General features: G+C 42.1%; 1 protein-coding gene across 9 annotated transcripts in view; it reads right to left on the reverse strand.

Moving 5' to 3' along the window:
- Nucleotides 1-20,606, reverse strand: part of RYR3 (ryanodine receptor 3) — a 1,450,647-nt gene that overhangs the window by 1,253,635 nt on the left and 176,406 nt on the right. For all 9 annotated transcript variants that reach the window (XM_069208992.1, XM_069208994.1, XM_069208991.1 and 6 more), the window contains exon 2: nucleotides 17,105-17,224. In XM_069208992.1, the coding sequence (XP_069065093.1) occupies nucleotides 17,105-17,224 (120 nt within the window). The remainder of the gene's footprint in view (nucleotides 1-17,104; nucleotides 17,225-20,606) is intronic.

Raw genomic sequence — 20,606 nt, forward strand, 5'->3', positions numbered from 1 at the left:
GGATTTACAACAGAGTTATCCCTCGGATTTCACAGATATTACAGAATTGCTTCTTAGAGAATAAATGCATCATCTAGATGACACACATTAAAGGAACAGAGCCGCAGACAGCATTGCTATTACTCGTGATACACAAACTTTACATGAGTGCGCCTTACCAAAACTAACCTTCTGTTTCCATGTGTCTAATAGCCTGACATTTCCGACACACAATATAGATCTGACAGGGTACAGAAGTGCACCTTGTACATTAGAGCTATCCTTCAGGCTAGACAGAAGATAAACTGTTCACTTTAGACCCATCATCAGATCTGTTCATCAAGATAGATGAATTTCAGAGGTCTGAACATCTGATAGTAGATGCCCCTTACCCACAAACTGCACAGCTACCCCTGAAGTTACGCAGATGACACAGCCAGATAGCTGAGACAGTAAAGGTATCTTTCAGGATATAGAGGTGATGTAAAATGCACTTAAGGCAGCTAACTTGTCCTTTCGGTTGCACAGATGGTTTAGCCAAACATTTAAGACAGTAGAGCTATCATTCTGGGTCCACAGGGATATAGATGTTTTCTGTGCAAGGCCATGAGTAAAGACTGTTCTAATTGACATGTGGGTGTCAGTACATTATTCATGCTCGAGGGCAGTGAAAAATGCCCAGGCTGCCTTGCTTCTAGACAATATGTCAATGCTAATTTGTCTAAGAATTATTCAAGCCGATTTTCCTCTGGTTTTGTGCCACATGCAGTCCCCAGCCAAGTGGGCCATGGAGAAGGCTGAGGATTAGGAGGTGTTTCCCCTGAAGGTGGGCAATCTCACCTATTGTGCATATGGTAAATGTGATATATTTCTTGCTTCACTGGAAGATAGAATTAACTAAATTGTATCATTCTCCACCCCTCTGATCTCACATGGTATCCTTATACAAAAACTGCCTGAGGATCTGCACCAGCTCTCAGAATCTTTGACCAGCAAGATACAGCAGATCTATCACTTGGTGTGGCACATTTGTCTCGTGGCGGCATGCGCCTAGCAGCATAAAGTCAGCCACTGCCAACAGTGGTCATGATCAGGAAGTGGCAGACAAGTGCAAACTTCAAAGATAGAAAAACACATCTACAAAAGAAATTGCCACACTACTTCACCCAGTAATTGCCACAATATACCTCACTCCAATTTAAGCAAGTAGCTGCCTACGGCCATTTGCACACACATCTCCATAACCTGTAAAATAGTTCATTCGAGAGGTACACAGTAACAAAGCTCATTAAAGCTCTGAACAATGAGACATACCATAGAGACTGGGAAACTTTAATCGTAGAAATGGGAAGCGTTTTGCTGATTTCTTTAAGGGTATTTTGTCAATGTGAATTTACTGACTTGACAATTTTAACAATATTCGCGTGTTTACTAGAACGATGTGGAGTTTGTCTTTTATTCAGCTTCTATAGCACCAAGGGAGCAGAAAAGCAAGTGATTGCTGTGCAAAAGTGGGTGGAATACAATGTACCTTCAGGAGATGGGGGAATCCAGTGCTTAATTTGTAAATAAAACTGTAGGGGTGCCCAAAGCTCTCCTTTCAAACACGGGGCTGCTACAATTAAATGTGCAAGCACAAAATTCTGAGGCAGAATAATCCTGAAACCATCTCGAGCCTCTTTAATCCATTTACAGCCACTCCCTGCTCCTTCAGCTCACTCTTGCAGCTTTCTGCCCCACCCCCACCCTTTGTGACGCTTTTACGTTTTTCTCTTTCTCCATCTTTCCCATATGTGTTTTGGTCGCAGTAAAATGCTTGAGGCAGAAAAATAAATGCCGGTCCTCAAAAATAAGTGCCGGTGCCCAGTACCGGAAACGACCAGCTCAATTTAAGCACTGGGGGAATCGATGTGGCAAAGTGTGTTCACCATGGGAGGGTGTGCGGAATAATGGCGGGCAGTCGGAAGGTCGAATGCCTGCGAAGTTGGGGAGATGAAGAAGGGCCGGGCAAAGAGGTAAGGTTGCAGTGGAGGTAGAGGTATCGGTCTCTTCAGATACTTCCAGTAAGTGGGTGAGATTCTACACTACATTATCATCATATCTTTTGATTACATGATCTTTGCCATTTATTAACACCACCTTCTGTTGGGGGACAGTTGCATGTATCTATTGACTGCCACTTTACGTGTGCATGTGTGTTTAAGGGTGGTGGTGGGACATCGTGTGTGTGTATAACATCTATCTGAGTGCTGTGCATGTGAGACTGACAAAGGCGCTGTGTAGGCTTGAATGCATTTGTGTGTTCTAGCTCAACATTTATACAGAGCTTACTATGTGCTGGCACTCCGACTTGCTGAATGCTCACTCTGCCTCCGAACATGCAGCGATAGGCAGAACACAAAATCGGCTCCATTATATTTACAGCCTTGCCACACATATCCACGAGCAATACAAGCTCGGCCTTGCTAAAATACCAATGAATTATAAATGCCTACAGAGCACACTACAAGTTGTGCTGATGTCTAAAGCCTTTAGTTTCTAAACAATGTTTCCAATTAAATAGCTGCAGAAAGAATGCACCAAGTGTTGGTGAAGGGAGCTTGTGTTACTTAGAAAACTCTAAAGCAACCCAAGGGAAGCCATGAAAAACTCCAGCAGCCATTATTGTACAATTTTTAAAGTGGAATCAGCACATCCGTCGACGACGGGGGCAGTTCCAGCGATAAAAGCCTGATGCTATGAACTATAGAGCGTGTATAAACGCTTGCGGTAAATAACAGAACTGTGAAAGATGGCCTGATCACAGCACACACAGAAATGTGGATTAAATTACTATCCCGAGGATTCTAGAGCGGACAGCAGCAGAGATTTTGCAGTTTAAAGCTCTTGCTCTCCTGTATGCTGCTGACAACTTGGGGATATGGCTGAGTGGTACACCTGGACAGCCCCACTTTGCACTTCTAAAATGCCAAATAAGCGACAGGACTGTGCCCCTGTTAGAACGTAATGTTCTAACAGGCTATGGATAGGCTTTTGTAATTGATCAGTAAAGGTAATACTCGTTTCTCCAAAATCAGACATCTCTAGGCTCCTTTTAATTCATTTTACAAACCACTCTTTCAACAAATATTGTACATTGGAAACATAAGGTTGCCTGGTAGATCCTTTACTGCCAAGCAATTTACGTTGGTAATTCAGGACCAGTGAAATTCTCAAGTCAGATTTTTACATGATTTACTATTTAGCAGCTTTTGATGTTGCTTTGCACTCTATGACGTAACATAACTCTTTCAAGATTGTCACTCAGATGCAGTATTGTACAGCGTTTTCTGTTTTGTTTTTTTAAATAGCATCCTAGAGAACTGCCTGTTAGTTCATCTACCGCTCAGAACACTCTGAAGTACAAACGGCTCCCCTGAGAATCCCGGCAGCTGTTCATATGCTCTACCCATTAGCATCTTTCGAAGAAACTGCTGAAGAGTTTTTACTGCTTAGCTTTTAAGGAAATACAGATCCCCTGAGATTTTAAAACTGTCATTGCACCACTCTTTAGCACTGGGTGATATTTAAAAAACATCGTTGTTGATTTTACTGTGGATTATAACTTGGCCAATCCCCATTTTAGGGAGAGGGTCGTAGCTGAGGGTTCTGTTTTGGGAATGAGGAGTCACAATATATTTGGAAATTATTTTTATTAATCCAACAAATAAAGTCTAATGAGGATGATGATAATGATGATGATGATGAGGGTGAATGGGAGTGAGGGCTCGGAGGACGCAGACCCGTGTTGGAGAACACCTGTTAGGACGTTTGTCTTATTTAAAGAGTACTTAGAGGTCGGTCCATGGCCTCAGCAGCATCTCTAATTACCACAGCAATGTCAGCACTCTCTTCCATTGGTGGCCTAAGATCAGGGAAAGTATCAAGTGAAGTATCAAGCTCACTGGCGTCCTGTAAAACCTTGCAGAAACTGTCATCAATTTTAGGGTAAGGTAAATTATCCTCATCATCACGCTGTGCTTTCCACGTGGTGGTACACTATGGTCAAAATCGGAACCAAAAAATGAAATGGAAGCTCTGTAGTAGTGTGACTGCATTGTCTGAATCAGGCTGCAGGAAAACTGGGTGCACTGGAGTGAACTCAGAGCAAAACCACACAATGAATGCAACTTGGAGTCAGGCACAGGAGCAGGCACCGGATCACCACTTGGTGGCATTGCGAGTGGTGTTCAAAGAGGGACCTGTGCAGTCTTCGGAGCCAGAGTAGAAGTTGCCACTGAAGTTGGTGCAGAACCCTAGACAGGATCCGGTGGCTCACATGATGCTTAGGACAGATTCGCTAGTGGTAACTCAATGCCCCTGAGGACCCTTGGGGTCCAGAGGCCCACCACAAGGGGCTGAAGAATGCCATAAATACTTAATATGGCCTCCTTAAAGGACCCGATCTGCTGCAGCACCGTCGATTACCTAGAGAACTCAGGTAGAATCAGTATCAACCATGGGATCGGCTCCTCAATCGGTGATCGAGAGAGAGAGAGAGCGAGTGACACCTTGAGGCCCGCATTACTTCTCTGTAGATAGGGAGTGGGAACATAGGTTAAATCCCGCTTTGTCTTCTTGTGTTTCCTCTTTGATTTGGACTTCAAGTTACTGGATGACTTTGACCTTGAAGAAGGAAGTCCTGTCATGGGATCAGCCTCGAGAGCAGGAATGGGTCCATACCCTTGTCTTGCAGCAGAAGCAGGAGTTAAGCGAGGTCCATGACTTCATTCAATGTTTGGCAAAGTACAGCTTCACTTCACAGCCACGGACCACCTTCGGCTTCATGGGGTCACATTTACTGCACAACTTTGAGTTGGGCCTCAAGCCCAAACACCAAAGTTGCACTTTCTATGGGTCCATCACTTTCATCAGTTTCTGACAATCACAGCATGGTTTGAACCCTGTTGTTTTAGGCGGGGACAACGTTTCCATGCACACTGGAATTGAACTTGAAAAACAAATCAAACCAACAAAAAAAGGGAGTGGCATTTCAGATCCTCGTTTGAAGGTGCAGATATAAAAGAAATTATGTTGGCACACAGGGGTGGTGCTTATATGTGGCTCAGCTCCATTTGGCATACCAAATTTCATGTAGGTCTGTTAACGGGGGGGAGGTGGAGTGGATCTAAAAATGTAAATTTTCCTATTTTATCTGCCATAGGAATCTTTCTCCTTCTGTACAGCAAAACATGTTTAACGCAAATACACCAAACCTGGTATGTAAGTAGAATTTAACTCAAGGTAATGCCTTTGCTTGTTTTATTTAAATGCATTCAGTAACTTTTGAGAAACGAGAGCTACACAAATGTATTGGGCTAGCTCGAAAGGGTTATAAAGTTAACTATATCTGGAACATCAGACCCAGTCAGCTAGAGCCAGATCAATGTCAGAAGCATAGTTTTCATTCTTTAGTGCCAAGCACTGGTGCAGGGAGACAGAAGTAAGTTGAAGATAAGCGTTTGGAGGTGGAGGCCACTGCTGTGATGGATCTGTGTGGTGGTTCAGGTCTTATGAATGTGAACTGGATTTTGTGATAACGTTTTTATCAATGGCACTGATGTCAACCGCATGAATGGCAACAGTACTGCCATTAACAGTGCAGCTGTCAACAATGCCGTCATGGATGGTATGGCTGCTGTCTGTGCTGCCATGAACTATGTGAGGGCCAACTGTGCTATAGTTGGCCGCCCAGATATCAATGGTGCAATCACAGACAATGAGGTTGCTGATGGAACAGGCTTGCTGAAAGTAGCTGGTGAGGTTGATGGTGCCTTTGATAATTATGTTGGAGAAGACTGAGGGCCTGGTATAGACCTCAGCGGATGGGTTAGGATGGGTTACTCTATCACAATGGTGATGGATATCCTGTCTGTCTAAATCTAAATCCCATTATATCCAATGGGATTTAGATTTTGGTGGATGGGATATCCGTTGCCGTTGTGACGGAGTAACCCGTCAGCCGAGTTTTAAATCAGGCCCTTGGTCGCCAACAATGCATCCAGCCACAGGCAGGACACCTAACAGGACTGAAGAGTTGTGAGTCATAGAAGATAGGGCAATCAATGAAGCTTGAGAAGGTTCTTGTTTTGTAGACTTCTTTTGAGTTTTGAAACCCGAACCAGGAGTTTGCTCCTTTACAGAAGAAGCGGAGCATTTCAAGGTAAAAGTCAATAAAGTCACTGTGGAGGAGTCTGACAAAATCCTTGAAGCTGACAGATTCCTTCCTTAACTTCTTGGCCTAAGAAGAGGCTGCCAGATGTAAAGTCTTGACAGATTTCTCATCTGAATAGTAAGCCTCGAGGACATCAAGCAGTCCTTCTATCTTTAAGCGTCATTGTACTGAAAGTCTTGAGGATGCTTTATTTCTTTGCCAAATGTCCAAAATTGGGGAAGGCAATAAATACAGTTGTGTGTGGTCATCATTGTAGGCATTTTTAGCACCACAACGCACAGGCCCTAAAGAAGTACATCTCCTTTGATGGTGTGCCAGCCATGAAGAGACAGAATCTGTCTATGAGGACTCTGCAACCCAGCCACAAAAGAGGAGGAAATGCTTACATTCCACATCTGGACAGGAAGAGCAACCTAAATCCGGGAAAGAGCAGACTAAAGAATACAGGATACATGTCCCAAAGGGCGATAAAAAGTAAAGTTCTGAGGAGTACCTTCCACTCAGTCGACATACAGTAGAAAGTATGTGCATTGATGTCTGTTAGGGAAGTAGTCAAGTCTTTCAACCTCACTGACTAATAGTTCATGTGAAGGAACAAGGCAGTTTCTTAAAAGGACATTGTACATGAACGTATATACTAGTCTTTGTTTATATTGCGTAAGGAGGGAATCATACGGTGTCAACGGTGTTCTTTATTTTTTCAGTTCTTCAAAAGTCAAGTAGAAACAATATTCATTTTCCACAAAAGAGCAGATAGTAGCATGGTTTGAGGTGGTTATTGAAAACATAGGAAGCAGTGTGAATGTCCACATATTTTTCCAGATATTTATGTTCCTTTCTGTTTATCTTTCAGGAATCCTCAGTTACATTTCAAAGCATTACAGAGTTGGTTATACAGAAATATTGCTACGGTATAGCTATTCGCAATTGCAGCCACGTTTAATATTTCAATGATAAGTTATTTATGACATTTCTTTATCCTGTGGAGATCCACTACAACCTCCAGACCTTCATGATCACAAAAGTGGCAAGGCAGACTGTGGAGTCCTGTGTTTCTGTTTTCTCTTATATCCTGTTCCCCTTTCTATCACCAGTCCACATTTTATAGCACATATGGTCATTGATGGGGATGGTGCGATATGGAAAACCATATTGGTTCCTTAACATCCTGTGCACAAAGTAAGCACAACCAGACATTGGGTGCCACATGGAAACACAAGGTCATGAATCCATGAAAGCCATTGGAACTGAGCACTATACTGATGTTTTTGGGAGTGGGGTAATGTGGTCATTTTGATAGTTTTTGCAGATATTGTATTCTGCAAAGCACAGACTGTTCTTAAATCTATCTGTCTGTTGAACTGCCATGTTATCTTACACCTTTCAGGATGGAGCATGCGCCAATTTTAGTATCTTAAGTCAAAGCTATTGTTTTGGCATTTATCGAGATGGAGCTTTGACAAGCAGGCCATCCTGAAATGTGCAAATGTGGATTGTTGTTTCATCATGTATTTTATAACTATGGACACGATTTTAGAGAAGACCATTGGAGGTATGCTTAGAACAAATAACAGAGTTTTAAACTGGTCGCCTCTCACTTTAGACCCAAGCAATTACCAATGAAGCAGTGGTATTTTCAATGTGGCAGCAGTATTTGTATATGGGCCTAAGCATACTAAAGCTACAGCAAGCATAGGGCCTGATTACAAGTTGAGGTGTTATAAATCGCACCTGATAAATAACAATACCACAGGGTATGTTATGTATTGGGTGGGGCAAATAGCATCTATTATGAGGGAATTTATGGGGAATAAATGCAGATTTTGTTGTTTAACACATCAAAATCTGCATGTCATGGTAATTGCCATATGTTTTCCCCTATTAAATTTTGTCAAGTTTACCTCCCGAAGTTTAATGAATGTGAGGTTATTTAACGCATCCAATAAATATTGGATGCATGAAATCCAAGCTCATAATTCCATCCCGTTAATGATCCACTCATCATTAGGCCCGTAGCCATTGTCTTTCTCCTTCTTCCTTCCTTACAGTGAGCATAACACAAAGTAAATCACCATCCAGAAGAAAAGGAGAGAGCATGTCACTACAAGAATGTCAGGAATATGAATCTATGAGAGGGGGAGATCATGGTGATGTCTTGTTATCAGTGAAGAAGCTGGCAGTTACCATTCTTCTCTGAGATCAGCTGCTTTTGTGGCAGTGTAAATCCTGGAACCAGTCCTTCTGATACTAGTGCCTACTCTTCCAACACTGGTGTTCCATATGGCCATACTGTAGAATTAAAGCTGATTCCATCAAGGAAAAGGTAAGTGGTGAGGATGGACCATAGAAGCTTTGAACAGTTTGATGAAGGCTGTCCAAAAAGAACATTCTCCAAGGACGAGAGTAGATTGGAGGAATCACTGAAGTCCTCAAATACTCTTAAAAGGGGCCAGTGCAAAGCTTTTTTGTTTGCCCATCAATGGTGCTGTATTATGCTTGTGCATGAAATATGGTGATCTCTGCTGGGGATGCCATGGGCTAAAATTGACTTATCCTGGAAGTATCCATAGATCCAAATGAGAGAGGAGGATTCTGAAGCTGTCTGAGGAAGAAAGCTGATGGAGTGAGCTAGACTCCTTTTGTGTCCGAGGGTGCATATATTGTTTTGTAGGTGTTAAATATTTTCAATAAACATTCAGCTCAGGTTCATGTAGTTACAAGAGTTATGCCTCTAGGATCATTCCAATGATTTTGTACCTCAATCTGATGGTCTCTAGAGGGAAAATAATCCACAGGAAGAGAGGGAAAAATGCTGCAATTTCCATCCCATCGGGTGGGTTCCACTGGGAATTCAGATGATGTCGAGTTCGATGTCTGACTTAACCACTTGTACGAGGCATCTGGAATGCTATGGAAGGCACATGGAAATTAGAAATCACGTTTTTGGTAACACCAAATCATTTCCCTTGGTGAAGCTGTCTGATTTTATCCTGTGTCTGGGACTTTCTGGATCAATATAAATGACATACCTTTTGAGAGACAGGCTCATTTTGTTTATAGGGAATACGTTGCCTGGACGCTTCAGGCAGGGCGAAGCTCAAGGCCGTCATTGCTAAGGCTGCTGGTTGAGTTATCATAACTGGCACTTGTTCCCTCTTATTTAGCTTTTCTGGTGTGGCCTCTGCTGCAGGACGGATTCAATACATTTTTTGTGCATTTGCTGAAGTGTGCTTAGGATATTGGAATTATCTGACGAAGAGAGGATACCAAGAGAAACATATGACTACTGGTTGGACAAGCGAGGCTGATTCTGTGATGAAAGCTTACAGCGAACAGCCAGTGGCAAATAAAACATTACTGCACAAAGCTTTGGCTAAAGGATTATCCATCCCTAACAAAACATGGTGGACACCTACAACTGAAAAGAGGAAGCATCTAGGACGTCAGTGTTCGTTGCAATCTGCTATGTCCCCATCATGTGCACATCACAGGACACCACACTACCGTCTCAATACATAAGGATAAATTCAGCCTTGCATTTCACTATCCACAAGAGCCATATGAAAAACGGTCCTATAGGTCTCTAAAAGCTGCCCGGATGCTACAAGTAACCAAGTCATTCAATTATCCTCATGAATATGTGAAGGAAAGGTGAAGAGGCCCATTTGAGGGCAAAGGTAACCTATAAACAGTGGCTAAACTCAAATGCTTTAATTACTCAGTTTGTAAATAAGCACTGGAGAAAACTGTTCGTGTAATTGGCAACTGATAATTTTCGAAAAAAACATGAATTCCCTTTAATTATATTTTTATAACAGCAGGGTAAACATCCGTTTATGTATGTTGATTATCTTTTTACAGGCCCCTTTGCAGAAACCTTTTCATCTCTTTCTCACTGTTTGGCTCATCCAGTTGCAGGAGGGATGAATTCCATGGTTATCCAGCTTGTCTGGTCAAGGAGCAGCTGTACAATCTATCTGCTGACCCAAAGCCTCGGGGTGTTCTATTATTGTATAATGTCAGACTGGAGATACGTCCTCTACAGTCGGAACTGCGTTTCCCATCACATGATTGTGCAGCGTGAACTGGTTGTGCATCATTCCCTCACGCAATTAACAGCACCTTTATAAATAATTGAACGTGCTAATTAAACAACAGAGAGTCTCGAATCAGTCACTGCAACAACAACAAAAAAACACAAGAGTGGCTCAAGTAGCACTGAGGAAGGCATGCCATAGTTGATGAAAAGCAATAAGGAAATCATGTGACATCCATCAGTTAGGAGGACCATGGTTACTCCAGAAAGAAGGGAAAGCCAGCTCGAATCATGAAAACCTACGGTAACCAAGACCTCTGCTTCCAATCACAGAAGCTTCTTAGTCGTAGTAGAAACCCTTTGTTTTTCACTTGCTTTTCAATTAAGTATATGTTTAAACTCACACTGCTAGTCAAATGAAAGCGTAACTTTTCACAAAGTAGACCTCTTTCTTGGTCTATCACCATTTTCTTGTGTGCCCTGAAGACAAACTTATCACATTTTAAAGCTGCTTGTCTCTAGCATAAAGGCACATTACTGTTCATGGAGGTACAGGAGGGATGGGTCTAAGCCACACGTGTAAGACATCCCGATAAGGTGAATTTGCATCCAATGAATCAAAAAGGAACACACTTGCTTAGCGAGTAGTTATCCTGAAAATCTAGCAGGGATCAAGACCAGCACTCCTGGTCTTATGTTGGACATCCAGTCTTAATTGCTGTTTTCGTTCCATTTGATACAACTTTAACAATCAGCCGCCCTGGTCACTAGGCTGGGGACAGGGTTGTCCGCTCTCCTTTGCTCAGCTAGGTTTCTGGGCCATAATACCATGGTGGAGCTCCAGCTTCGGTTCTGTCTTACTGTACGGTTGCGAGAGATCGACTCTTGGGTATCGAGTCATACTTTTGCTGTTTAATGGCCAGCAGCCTGGAAAGCATGTTTTTCTCTGGTGCAGTCAGGCAATGGCATAATGTTCCAACCTCTTCTATTCTTTTTCTGGAGACTTCTATTCCTTCTGACATTGCTCTTTTGTGAGGACCGTTTTTTCTTTCATATTGACGATACAGTAATTCTTTAACATCAACAGCCCCTTAAAGTTCTGAAACCAAATACAATATACCTGTTGTGCCAGCACAGAGAGAGATCAAAACCAATGTTCTTATATTCCAAGCTCAAACAGTTTACAATTCCATTTCCCTGCCTTCTGAGAGGTAGAGGCTGTGTTCTTGCCTTGCATCCTAACGTCATCGGCCTAGGCTCACAGAGCTGGGATTGCCACCTTTGCTACACTTAGCACCTAGACATTCAGCTCCACTTAAATGAAAGTGACACTCCCCTTTGCAACACAACCTTCCCCTTTGTTGACAAAAGTAGTACATTTATCTGGATTTAGTAGGTGATGGCATCTACTGCAAAGATCTAACTGTGCCCAGCATGTTTCGGTATAATACAAACATGAAAGATCAGGTTGTCATGGACTTGCTATAGAGAGTTCTGTGTAGTCTGCTGCTTACAGGTTTGAGTAATCACACAGAATATCTTGCTGTAACCAGAAAGGTAAACGTTTGTCTCTTTGCAGAGCTCCATCAACGGTACATTGTTCAGAGGTCATAAAATTGAATGTAACACTTAATGTTGATATCACAGTAATTAAATTCTAATGTAATAATAACTTCCAGAACATCACACCAAACTACTGTCTTTTCGAAGCAATCTAAATAACAGGTTGTACTGTTAACCGATTTAAGCCAATTTAAAAGCAAACAATTTAGCGACCTCGGACAGACTGCAGACAAAATTGGCCTTGCCAGGACCCATACTTGTGATCTGCATTGAGAGTTCAATTCCTTGAGCCATACTGCTGGTTAAACTGTGTGCGCTATATAAATGATGAAATGTATATAATTATCCACAAATACCTGCACACATGCCACATTACAATATACTGATTGTGTAGAATAGAAAGGGATTTTTTCCTATAGAAAAAGAATGCTGTATATCTTACAGTAATCAATTGCTACTGTCTCCACTTGTACCCCAGGTACCATCACATATTTTCTCCTAAAATCTTTCTCATTTTTTGTTGTGTGTGTAAAGCTTTCATAATGGTTTATTTGTTGGTAGTTGTCAGGGATGTCCCAATGCCTGGTGAGGCAAAGTGGGGGGAAACAGATGTCCTGACATACCTCTTGACAAATGGAAAGAAGAAAAGAGTATGGGTAGATCCATACAAGCAGCCATTAATTACTTTATTTATTACCACTGTTTAGTGTGGGCAGGGGCCATAATCTACAAGAGGTGAATCCCCTCTCCTCCCAAAACAATGGTAATAAATAGCATGTAGGGTACGTAGAGCTTATGCCATAGTATGTTTTAACATATATTTGTTTTAACAAATGTGCTTAATCAAACCCAGGATGCAGGGAGTTTAATTGTGCAGCAATGGTAAATCACCCTCAAGAGATATTGTGACTATTAGGAGAGTTGTTTTGCTGTGTAAAGAAATTGATCTATGCAATCTATGAGGCATTAAAAAGTGTTTTTCTCATGTTACGTTTGCTGTACTGAAGTAATAAAACTGAGTTTGACCATTGCACATTACTAATAAATGTGTGCATGAGTGTTTATTAGTGCTATTTCTCTAAATCATATGCGTTACTGGGCCACATTTATGTTCACTGGTGAGTGTCACCACAGTGGAATAAGATAATGCACTGAGCAAATCCTTGAGCAGCAGCGCCTTTCTTAAGGACATAAGATCGGATGGAAAGTAATACATATGCAATAGACAGCCTATACAATGAGCGGACACCCCTTTTGCTATACACACATTGATTTATTTATTAATTTCCTATATGTGGCCAGAGATCCACTCTGTGATGTGTTGCTCAACTTTTGAACTATACATGAATCTAATGTGTAACATGACCATACGGAATGCTCAGCCTAGCTTGTGCCTCCCACCCTTAAGCTAAAGTCATTAAATGTGAATTTAATGTTACCACACCATATATATTGAGTTCTCCTTTCATCATCCTATAAATGCATGTTGCTTTCTAGTCTCTTTTTACTAGCCTTGTGAACTCTACACAACATAATATTGTGGCCTACCAATTCTTCTATTATTCAACAATGTATCCTGAGTTCTGACTCCTCCACCTTAGAGATTGATGCTCTCCTCAATACCAACCAAGAGAACCATCCTATCTATTACCAGAACAGTCTGATAACCAACATTACTTCAATATTCATTCATGTTACCAGACTTTTAATCGTTCATAGGTTGTATGTCAGATTATGGTTTGCAAAAATATTGTCTGGCAGAAATATTCTGTTGTAAATATTGTTTGAAAAATATCTTCCTCCTGAGTATAGATTTTCTGTTATTAACTAGAATCAGGCTCTATATTTAGGATAAAATATTTCTGTCAGCAAACATTTTGGCGAAGCTGCCCTGAGACTCTACCACCATCAAATCCTGAACACCAAGTGCACAGCTGTCATAGACCAATCAGCTACAACAGCAAGTAAATCTTCACTATTGTAAAATATTTAAACATATCTACAGCCATCTTCATCAACATCACCCCTTGCAAGACCTAGCAGAAAGCTCTCAGAATTTTTCTGTAACAAGATCACAGACATATATGGCATCTTCAACTCTCAACCAGACCACATCATCCTTCTAGCAAGCTTTCCCATTTTGGTTGACGAACAAGCCCTGAACATGTGGCCCAACATCACCACAGATTAGATCACCATCACCAGGAGGTCTATTCACACTAGTTCCCTGACAGACCTCTGACCCCCAACACACCTTCAACAAGGCACTCACCCAGCTCACCAAAGCTCTCACTCCCATCCTCAACACCTCCATCAACTCAGCCACCTTTCCTGAAACTTGGAAACAAGCTGCTATCACTGCCCTTCTTGACAAACCATCCGTGGACCCAGGCAAACTCACCAACTACATCTCCCTTCTATCATACCTGGCTAAGGTCTCAGAGACACTCATCAACATACTGACTACCTTGTCAACCACCATCTCCTTAATGCCACATATTCTGGATTCAGGCCCAACCACAGCACGGAAACAGCCCTAATCGCAGCAACAGATGTCATCCCCATGATAGCTGGCAGAGAGAATGCAGCCCTCAACCTACTGGAAATCTTGGCAGCTTTTGATACAGTTTAACACTACATCCTCATCAGACGCCTACATGAGATTGGCATTCAAGGACTTCCCTCTACTGAATCTGTGGCATTCAATGACTTCCCTCTCATGAATCTGCTCCTTCTTGATGGAAAGAACACCGACAGCCTAACACCCTACAGCTCAGAAGCCCCAAAACTGATTTGCAGATTGCCTCAAGGTTAACCCCTCAGCCCTTCTCTCGTCAGTGAGTACATAACCCCTCTAGCCAACATCATCCACGTTCCAGTCATCAACATTCTGTCACACAGCAATGACATGGAACTCATACTGTCCCTCTCAGACAAAACCCCAAAAACGGGGGACAAATTCACCTCCTGCATGATCGAAGTCGCAACCTGGATGAAAATCAACTGTCTTAAGCTCAACACCAGAAAGACAGAAGTGGTGATCTTCAGCAAAAACACCTCACCTGTTGGCCGGCTGACCTTGGTCCAACACCCATCCTCAGCCCCAACACCAGCAACCTTGGGATTGTCACTGACAAGAAACTGGGCATGACCGCAAAAGTCAACACTGTCACAACATCCTTCCTACTCACCCTGAGGATGCTGAAGAAGGCATTTAAATGGATCAGAAACAACGTCATCATCCCCTTGACACCAGCAAGCTGGACTATGGGAACTTCCTATACACCAAAATCACCAAACAACTCATGAGAAGACTACAAACCATCCAGAATGTGGCAGCCAGACTCACCCTCAAACATCCATGCAGGGTACACATTACAACTCACCTCAGAGAGCTCCACTGCCTCCCAATACACAAACGTACTAAATTCAAACTCCTCACCCACACATACAAAGCACTGCACAACACAGGACCAGCCTACCTGAAGTCACATCTCCTTCCACCAACCATCAGGACACCTCCGCTCAGCTGGGATCCTACTCACACACATCCCTCATTTACAAAAAAAACTCAGCCAGAGGCCTAGCCTTTTCTTACATCACTACTAAAGCTTGGAACGACCTCGCACTTCACATCACACCTTCAGCTCTGCAAGAAGATGAAGACCTAGCTCTTCCACTAACCCCCTTCCGCACGCTTCAAGGTGAGGCTACCACACTTGCTCAGCGCCAGGATGCCCTCACAGGTGATAGTGCACTTTACAAATACACATAACATAATCCTATCCTCTCACATCAACCACAGTCATATAATCAGCATATGGCTGAGATATATTCAACATTCCTATCACCATCACATGCAACCATTAAATCTCTAATCAGTCTATTGAGACATCAGAAGTTCAACATTCTTAGCCCTAGCTTAGTGACCTACTACACCTAGCATACAGCTATATCATAGTTTTATATGTTCTACCACTATTATGAAGAAGCATCATATCTCCAAAGTTACTATAACCCGCCAAGAGAATCATCTCTATGTTGATTGACAGAGGATAAAAAATAATATGATACTGAAAAATTAATGCATCTCTCATATTTTCACATAGGCTGCTGATTTTAAAAGAAAAGTGATAGTCAGCAGTTTGTTTCTACCTTCCTTTTAGTGACATTATGCATGGATACAATCCAAAATATTAATGGACAAACTGCAATAAGAACAATAATTTGGCAGTGTCTGGAACATTGTTGCATGTTTCACTTAGGAAGACATTTGAAGCATGAATAGATGGTGCCTTTATCTAACTCTCTTCGAAAGTACTGAAGTGATGTTTTTGAACTGACACTCACATGAACACTTTAAAGAATGATTTTCTCTCAAGAGAGGTTGACACCAAGACAGTGTTCACAGAATCTTCGCAGTGGGCACTCACTCATAGACCATTAAACCATGAACGAGAAGGACCTCAGGCAGAGCCAACGTTTGCTAAGTTAGCGCCCTGGATGTCGGCAGAGAGAATTTGGGGGCTCTTGCTGATGGTGGTAAATGAATGAGGCAGCAGGGGGTCCCTTTTGTGTTCACTGGTCAGTATCCGAAAGAGCAGCGACTGGCTCCTCAGCACAAACATACCCCATCCCCAGACCTCCTCCAGCTTTCCCCCTGCTCACTTAAAACACCGATCCTTACATACCTCACGCAGATGCTGGTTTTGTTGATGTGCGTCAGCATGGGAGAGAGGGGGCAGGAAGGGGACTAAAGGGGTGTTAAAAACATCACCTGTGGTATGATAATGAAGGCCTGAAACCTCTTTAAACTGGTAAAGCAGACAGAAACGAACAGGCATGAACAAGGACAAGGGTGGAGCAAGATGAGAAGGGTACTGCTGTTGGCATACCTTTATTGCACACAGCTACTTCCGCCCCTTAGAATATTGGCGCCCAGGGACTGGACCCAGCTCATCCATGCTAAAGGCCAGCCCTGACCTCAGGTATTGTGGTCTGTGCTCTTCTTTATCTGTAGGGCTATGCTTGGCACTAAGGTATGTATAGGAAATCACTAAGGGATGTTGGGCAATTATATGTCGGAGGGGGTCACAACACAAAATGGACACACTTAGAAACTCAAAAGAAGATAGGAAACAATAGATAGAGGGACACCATCTGGGTTGAAGGAGAAAAGAAAAAAGGTGTGAAAAAGTACATTTCATGGGATAGCAAGACAGTGCCATTTCCAGCACATACCACAATGAAATGAAGCTTGGCAGCAGCTTTGGTGTGAACTGTACTGCAAACCCTATTGTGAACACTCTTACCTTAGCTTCAGATGTTGGTTCCAGGAAGCACAGGCGGTTACCTAGTCCTTCTGCTGCCAGGCAGAACTTCCTTTGTTCTCTGTGGATGGTAGCGACACACTGAAGGACCACCTCGTCATCCTGTTAAAAAGATACAAGAGGAATGAGTCTGAGACAGTCTGTAAAAGCACAGAGTGAGGTGGGGGGAGTATTTTGCGATAAATTGACATATGAATCCAAAGGTTTATTCTCCTATGGAGGGGGTAGGGAAGTATCTTTTTGTTCAGCATCTCTGAGTCCAGTTTGTCTATAGAAGAGTCATTCACATGTCAAGCATGCCTTTACTGTGACAAATCACAGAGTCCTACTGGGCTTTGAGAGAGACCAATCTACAACTTGATCAGATGGCTGACTGAACATCGAACAGCCATAGCTGCCAAGTTTCCCATGTCCATCCGTGATGTGCTGTCCCAGTCCAGGTTTTTGTTTGAATTCTGGGATTGCTAATCCCAGGGTATAATGGAAGACACAAGACTGCAAGTCCCAGAATTCAAAGAAATAAACCTGAACTGGGGCAGCCCATCACGCATGAACCTGGGAAAGGTGACAGGGCTGAACAGCCGAGCAAAAGATCCTGTATTTCACCATGTCCATTATTCACCCAAGACTGGCTGACCCCCAGCTTCTGTGTGAAAGCTTTCAGCTCCAGTCCACCATAATGCAGTGTGTAGGCCATTATGATATTTCTGGCATCCAGTCAATCGGCGACTGAGACTGGGGAAAATAATTCCCGCTGCCGCACATTTGGAGACAGAGAAATGGAAATCAGAGGATTATTTAGTCCACTGTTTTGGGACACTACAAAATATTTGGATTTCTGCACACCCCCCTATTAGAGGGAATATTTGCCATCCTGTGGTCACTGCAAGGAAGTGGAGACTAAACAGACTAACAGAATAAACACGTATATTTGCATTTTTATCAAAAGTTCAAACTATTAAAGTGCTATAGTTTATACGTTTAATCCTTAATACATTAACGCAATGTATACATCTTCTTTGCCAGATCATTTGTTCCTTGACTAGCTGGGTGAATTAAAGGCAGTGCCCTGACTTAAAGTATGCTTCTGGTCACACTAATGACGGTCACAAGGACTGATTGGTGTGAATTTCATACCATAAACTATAAACAACTGGCTAAAATGTATTTATTTGCTTAAAACATATAAGGTAAGTCATTGCGTTTAAATACTGACATTTTTTTCATTCCTCCCCCATAACAGGCATGGTTGCTGGAGATGCTCTTCTATTTTAACGAGAGGGCGGGGGCAGATCAATAGTTTAAAGTGCAGTTCCTGTAAGAGATGGCTCCGGGGTCAGAGAGAGGAAGCATTTCTTTTAATTACTAACTGATGCTTCCATAGGCATCAATAAGGAGTAGTATGGCATAACAGGAGCTATCCCTGGTTTGTCCTTAGGCACCCCCGGCTCGGCCTTTACTAACCAATATCATTGTTAGGACCCTATGTACGAAAGCCCAGGTCACAAAAAGTGGGTGCAAACTTCTCAACAACTTTTCTTGAATCTGCCTTTCATTTTATGATGCAACCTGTATACTAAGAGGTTTGCAGCTGGTTGCAGAATCAATAATAATGTAGTATGTGGCTATTTTCTACAAACCCCCCTCCCGACCGGATTGGCTACAAACACAGGTATATCGACCTACAAGGAACAACAGACCCTGTTCCAGATCCCTGTGAATGCATTCCCTGAAGGGAAACTATTTTTTAAAAAGTACCTATTGTTTTCTTAAACGAGCAAACACTGCCACCCCCACGCCCCCAAAAAGGAACATCACAAAATGTCCAAAGGGAAAGCTATCCCATGGGTACAGATTTGCTTATCTGTTACATTCTCCTTTGAAGAGTCAATAACTTTTCAATGGTTTGCAACTGCAAAGGCACATTGATATATCTTCTTGCAATTCGCAGTTAGGAGGAGGCTCCCCTTTCACAGCCTCATCTAATTGTGATTCAGAATGAGTAGCAAAACCCCTTTTGCAAGGCAGAAAGGAATTTTCAAATTGAAAACTATGTTTTGTACAATAAAGGATGCCCTTTTTCGGTGCAAAACTGCTTTTGCAAATCACAGGTTTTGCAACCGCAAAATTGTTTAGTACGTTTGGCTATAAGAGCTATGATTCCTTTCTGCAGCCTTCAACTAGCCCCACTGCAGCAGGGCTAAGGGTGGGATAAGAAGTCAGATGTGACGTTATTGGAGGTCAAAAATGAGTGAAAAAAACGCTTTACCTATGGGAACTAGGCCCTAACTATAACTATCTACTAGCATATACCGTATTAATATGCAAGGGCCTCTTAGCGCAACACCAATTGGTCGGGGGCAAACTTACCTGAGATTTGTACATTACCACCACATATAGCACGATTGACAAACACATATAAAGTAAGTGTATTTATCAGCTCATATATTTTTCACACCTCACTTTATGGGATCATTATTACTAATACGTGTGGTAAATATTTCGATGCAAAATGTTCCTTAACCAAGATATTTCTAATAAGGGCAACCACGCCACATACATAACACTGAAAATTGTCACAAAGATTAATAAACTTCCTCAAAACTGTTGCACTGTCTATACCTCTGAAGAATTAGGTTAGAGTCTTTGTCTCATACCATCTCAATGCATGTGTCTAAATGCACCCACTTTGCAGAATTTACATTCCTAATCAATAAAAGTATTTTTTATTGAAGACAGAACAATGAGTAATCTGGATGACTTAAAATAATTTATATTCTTATGAGACCCACTGCTCTGACAGAAGCCCAGCACCACAATTATCTGTGTGCCATACTCCTAAATGTGCAAATTAAGAAGGTTACCGTCACTCGCTTTCCAGGTGGACCTATCGGCCAGATGTAGTAAGCAATTTTGTGACTGCAAACCCAGTGATTTGCAAAATTGCAGAGTATGTGACCGTAAAATTACTATTTCAAAGCACAAAACCCATCTTATGAATCGAAAAAGTGTACTACAACCCATACCAAATCGCAATTTGGAATCAGAAAGAAAACGATGTTAATTTCAAATTGCATTTAATTATGTTATGCTTCAAAGGTTTGGTTCAGTCACAAACTCTTGGCCAGTTACCAACTCTTCAAAGGGTGTGATACCTGATTTGCAAAGGGGAAAGGGTCCTCTTGAGACTTGTTCTCCTTTGGGAGTAGTGTTGGCAGACTCCTGGGGAATAGACAGTGGTTCAGAGGTCCACTGTGTATTATCCCTGATGTTTTGCAAATGTGAAACATATCTTTTTAAGCTGCAATGGTTGCTTTTAAGGAAAATCAGTCTGCTTTATACCCTTGTGTTTTTAGCTAATTACAGGGCTCACAAATTTAGACCTGTCTTATTAATTTTCGTTAGGCAGGTCACTCTGCAACATCCTGTGAATGATGATTTTGCTAGCCAACCTAATAGAAAAACCAAAAAGGCTGGTTCACAA

The sequence above is a fragment of the Pleurodeles waltl genome, chromosome 9 (assembly GCF_031143425.1).
Source record: "Pleurodeles waltl isolate 20211129_DDA chromosome 9, aPleWal1.hap1.20221129, whole genome shotgun sequence".
Lineage (NCBI taxonomy): Eukaryota > Metazoa > Chordata > Amphibia > Caudata > Salamandridae > Pleurodeles > Pleurodeles waltl.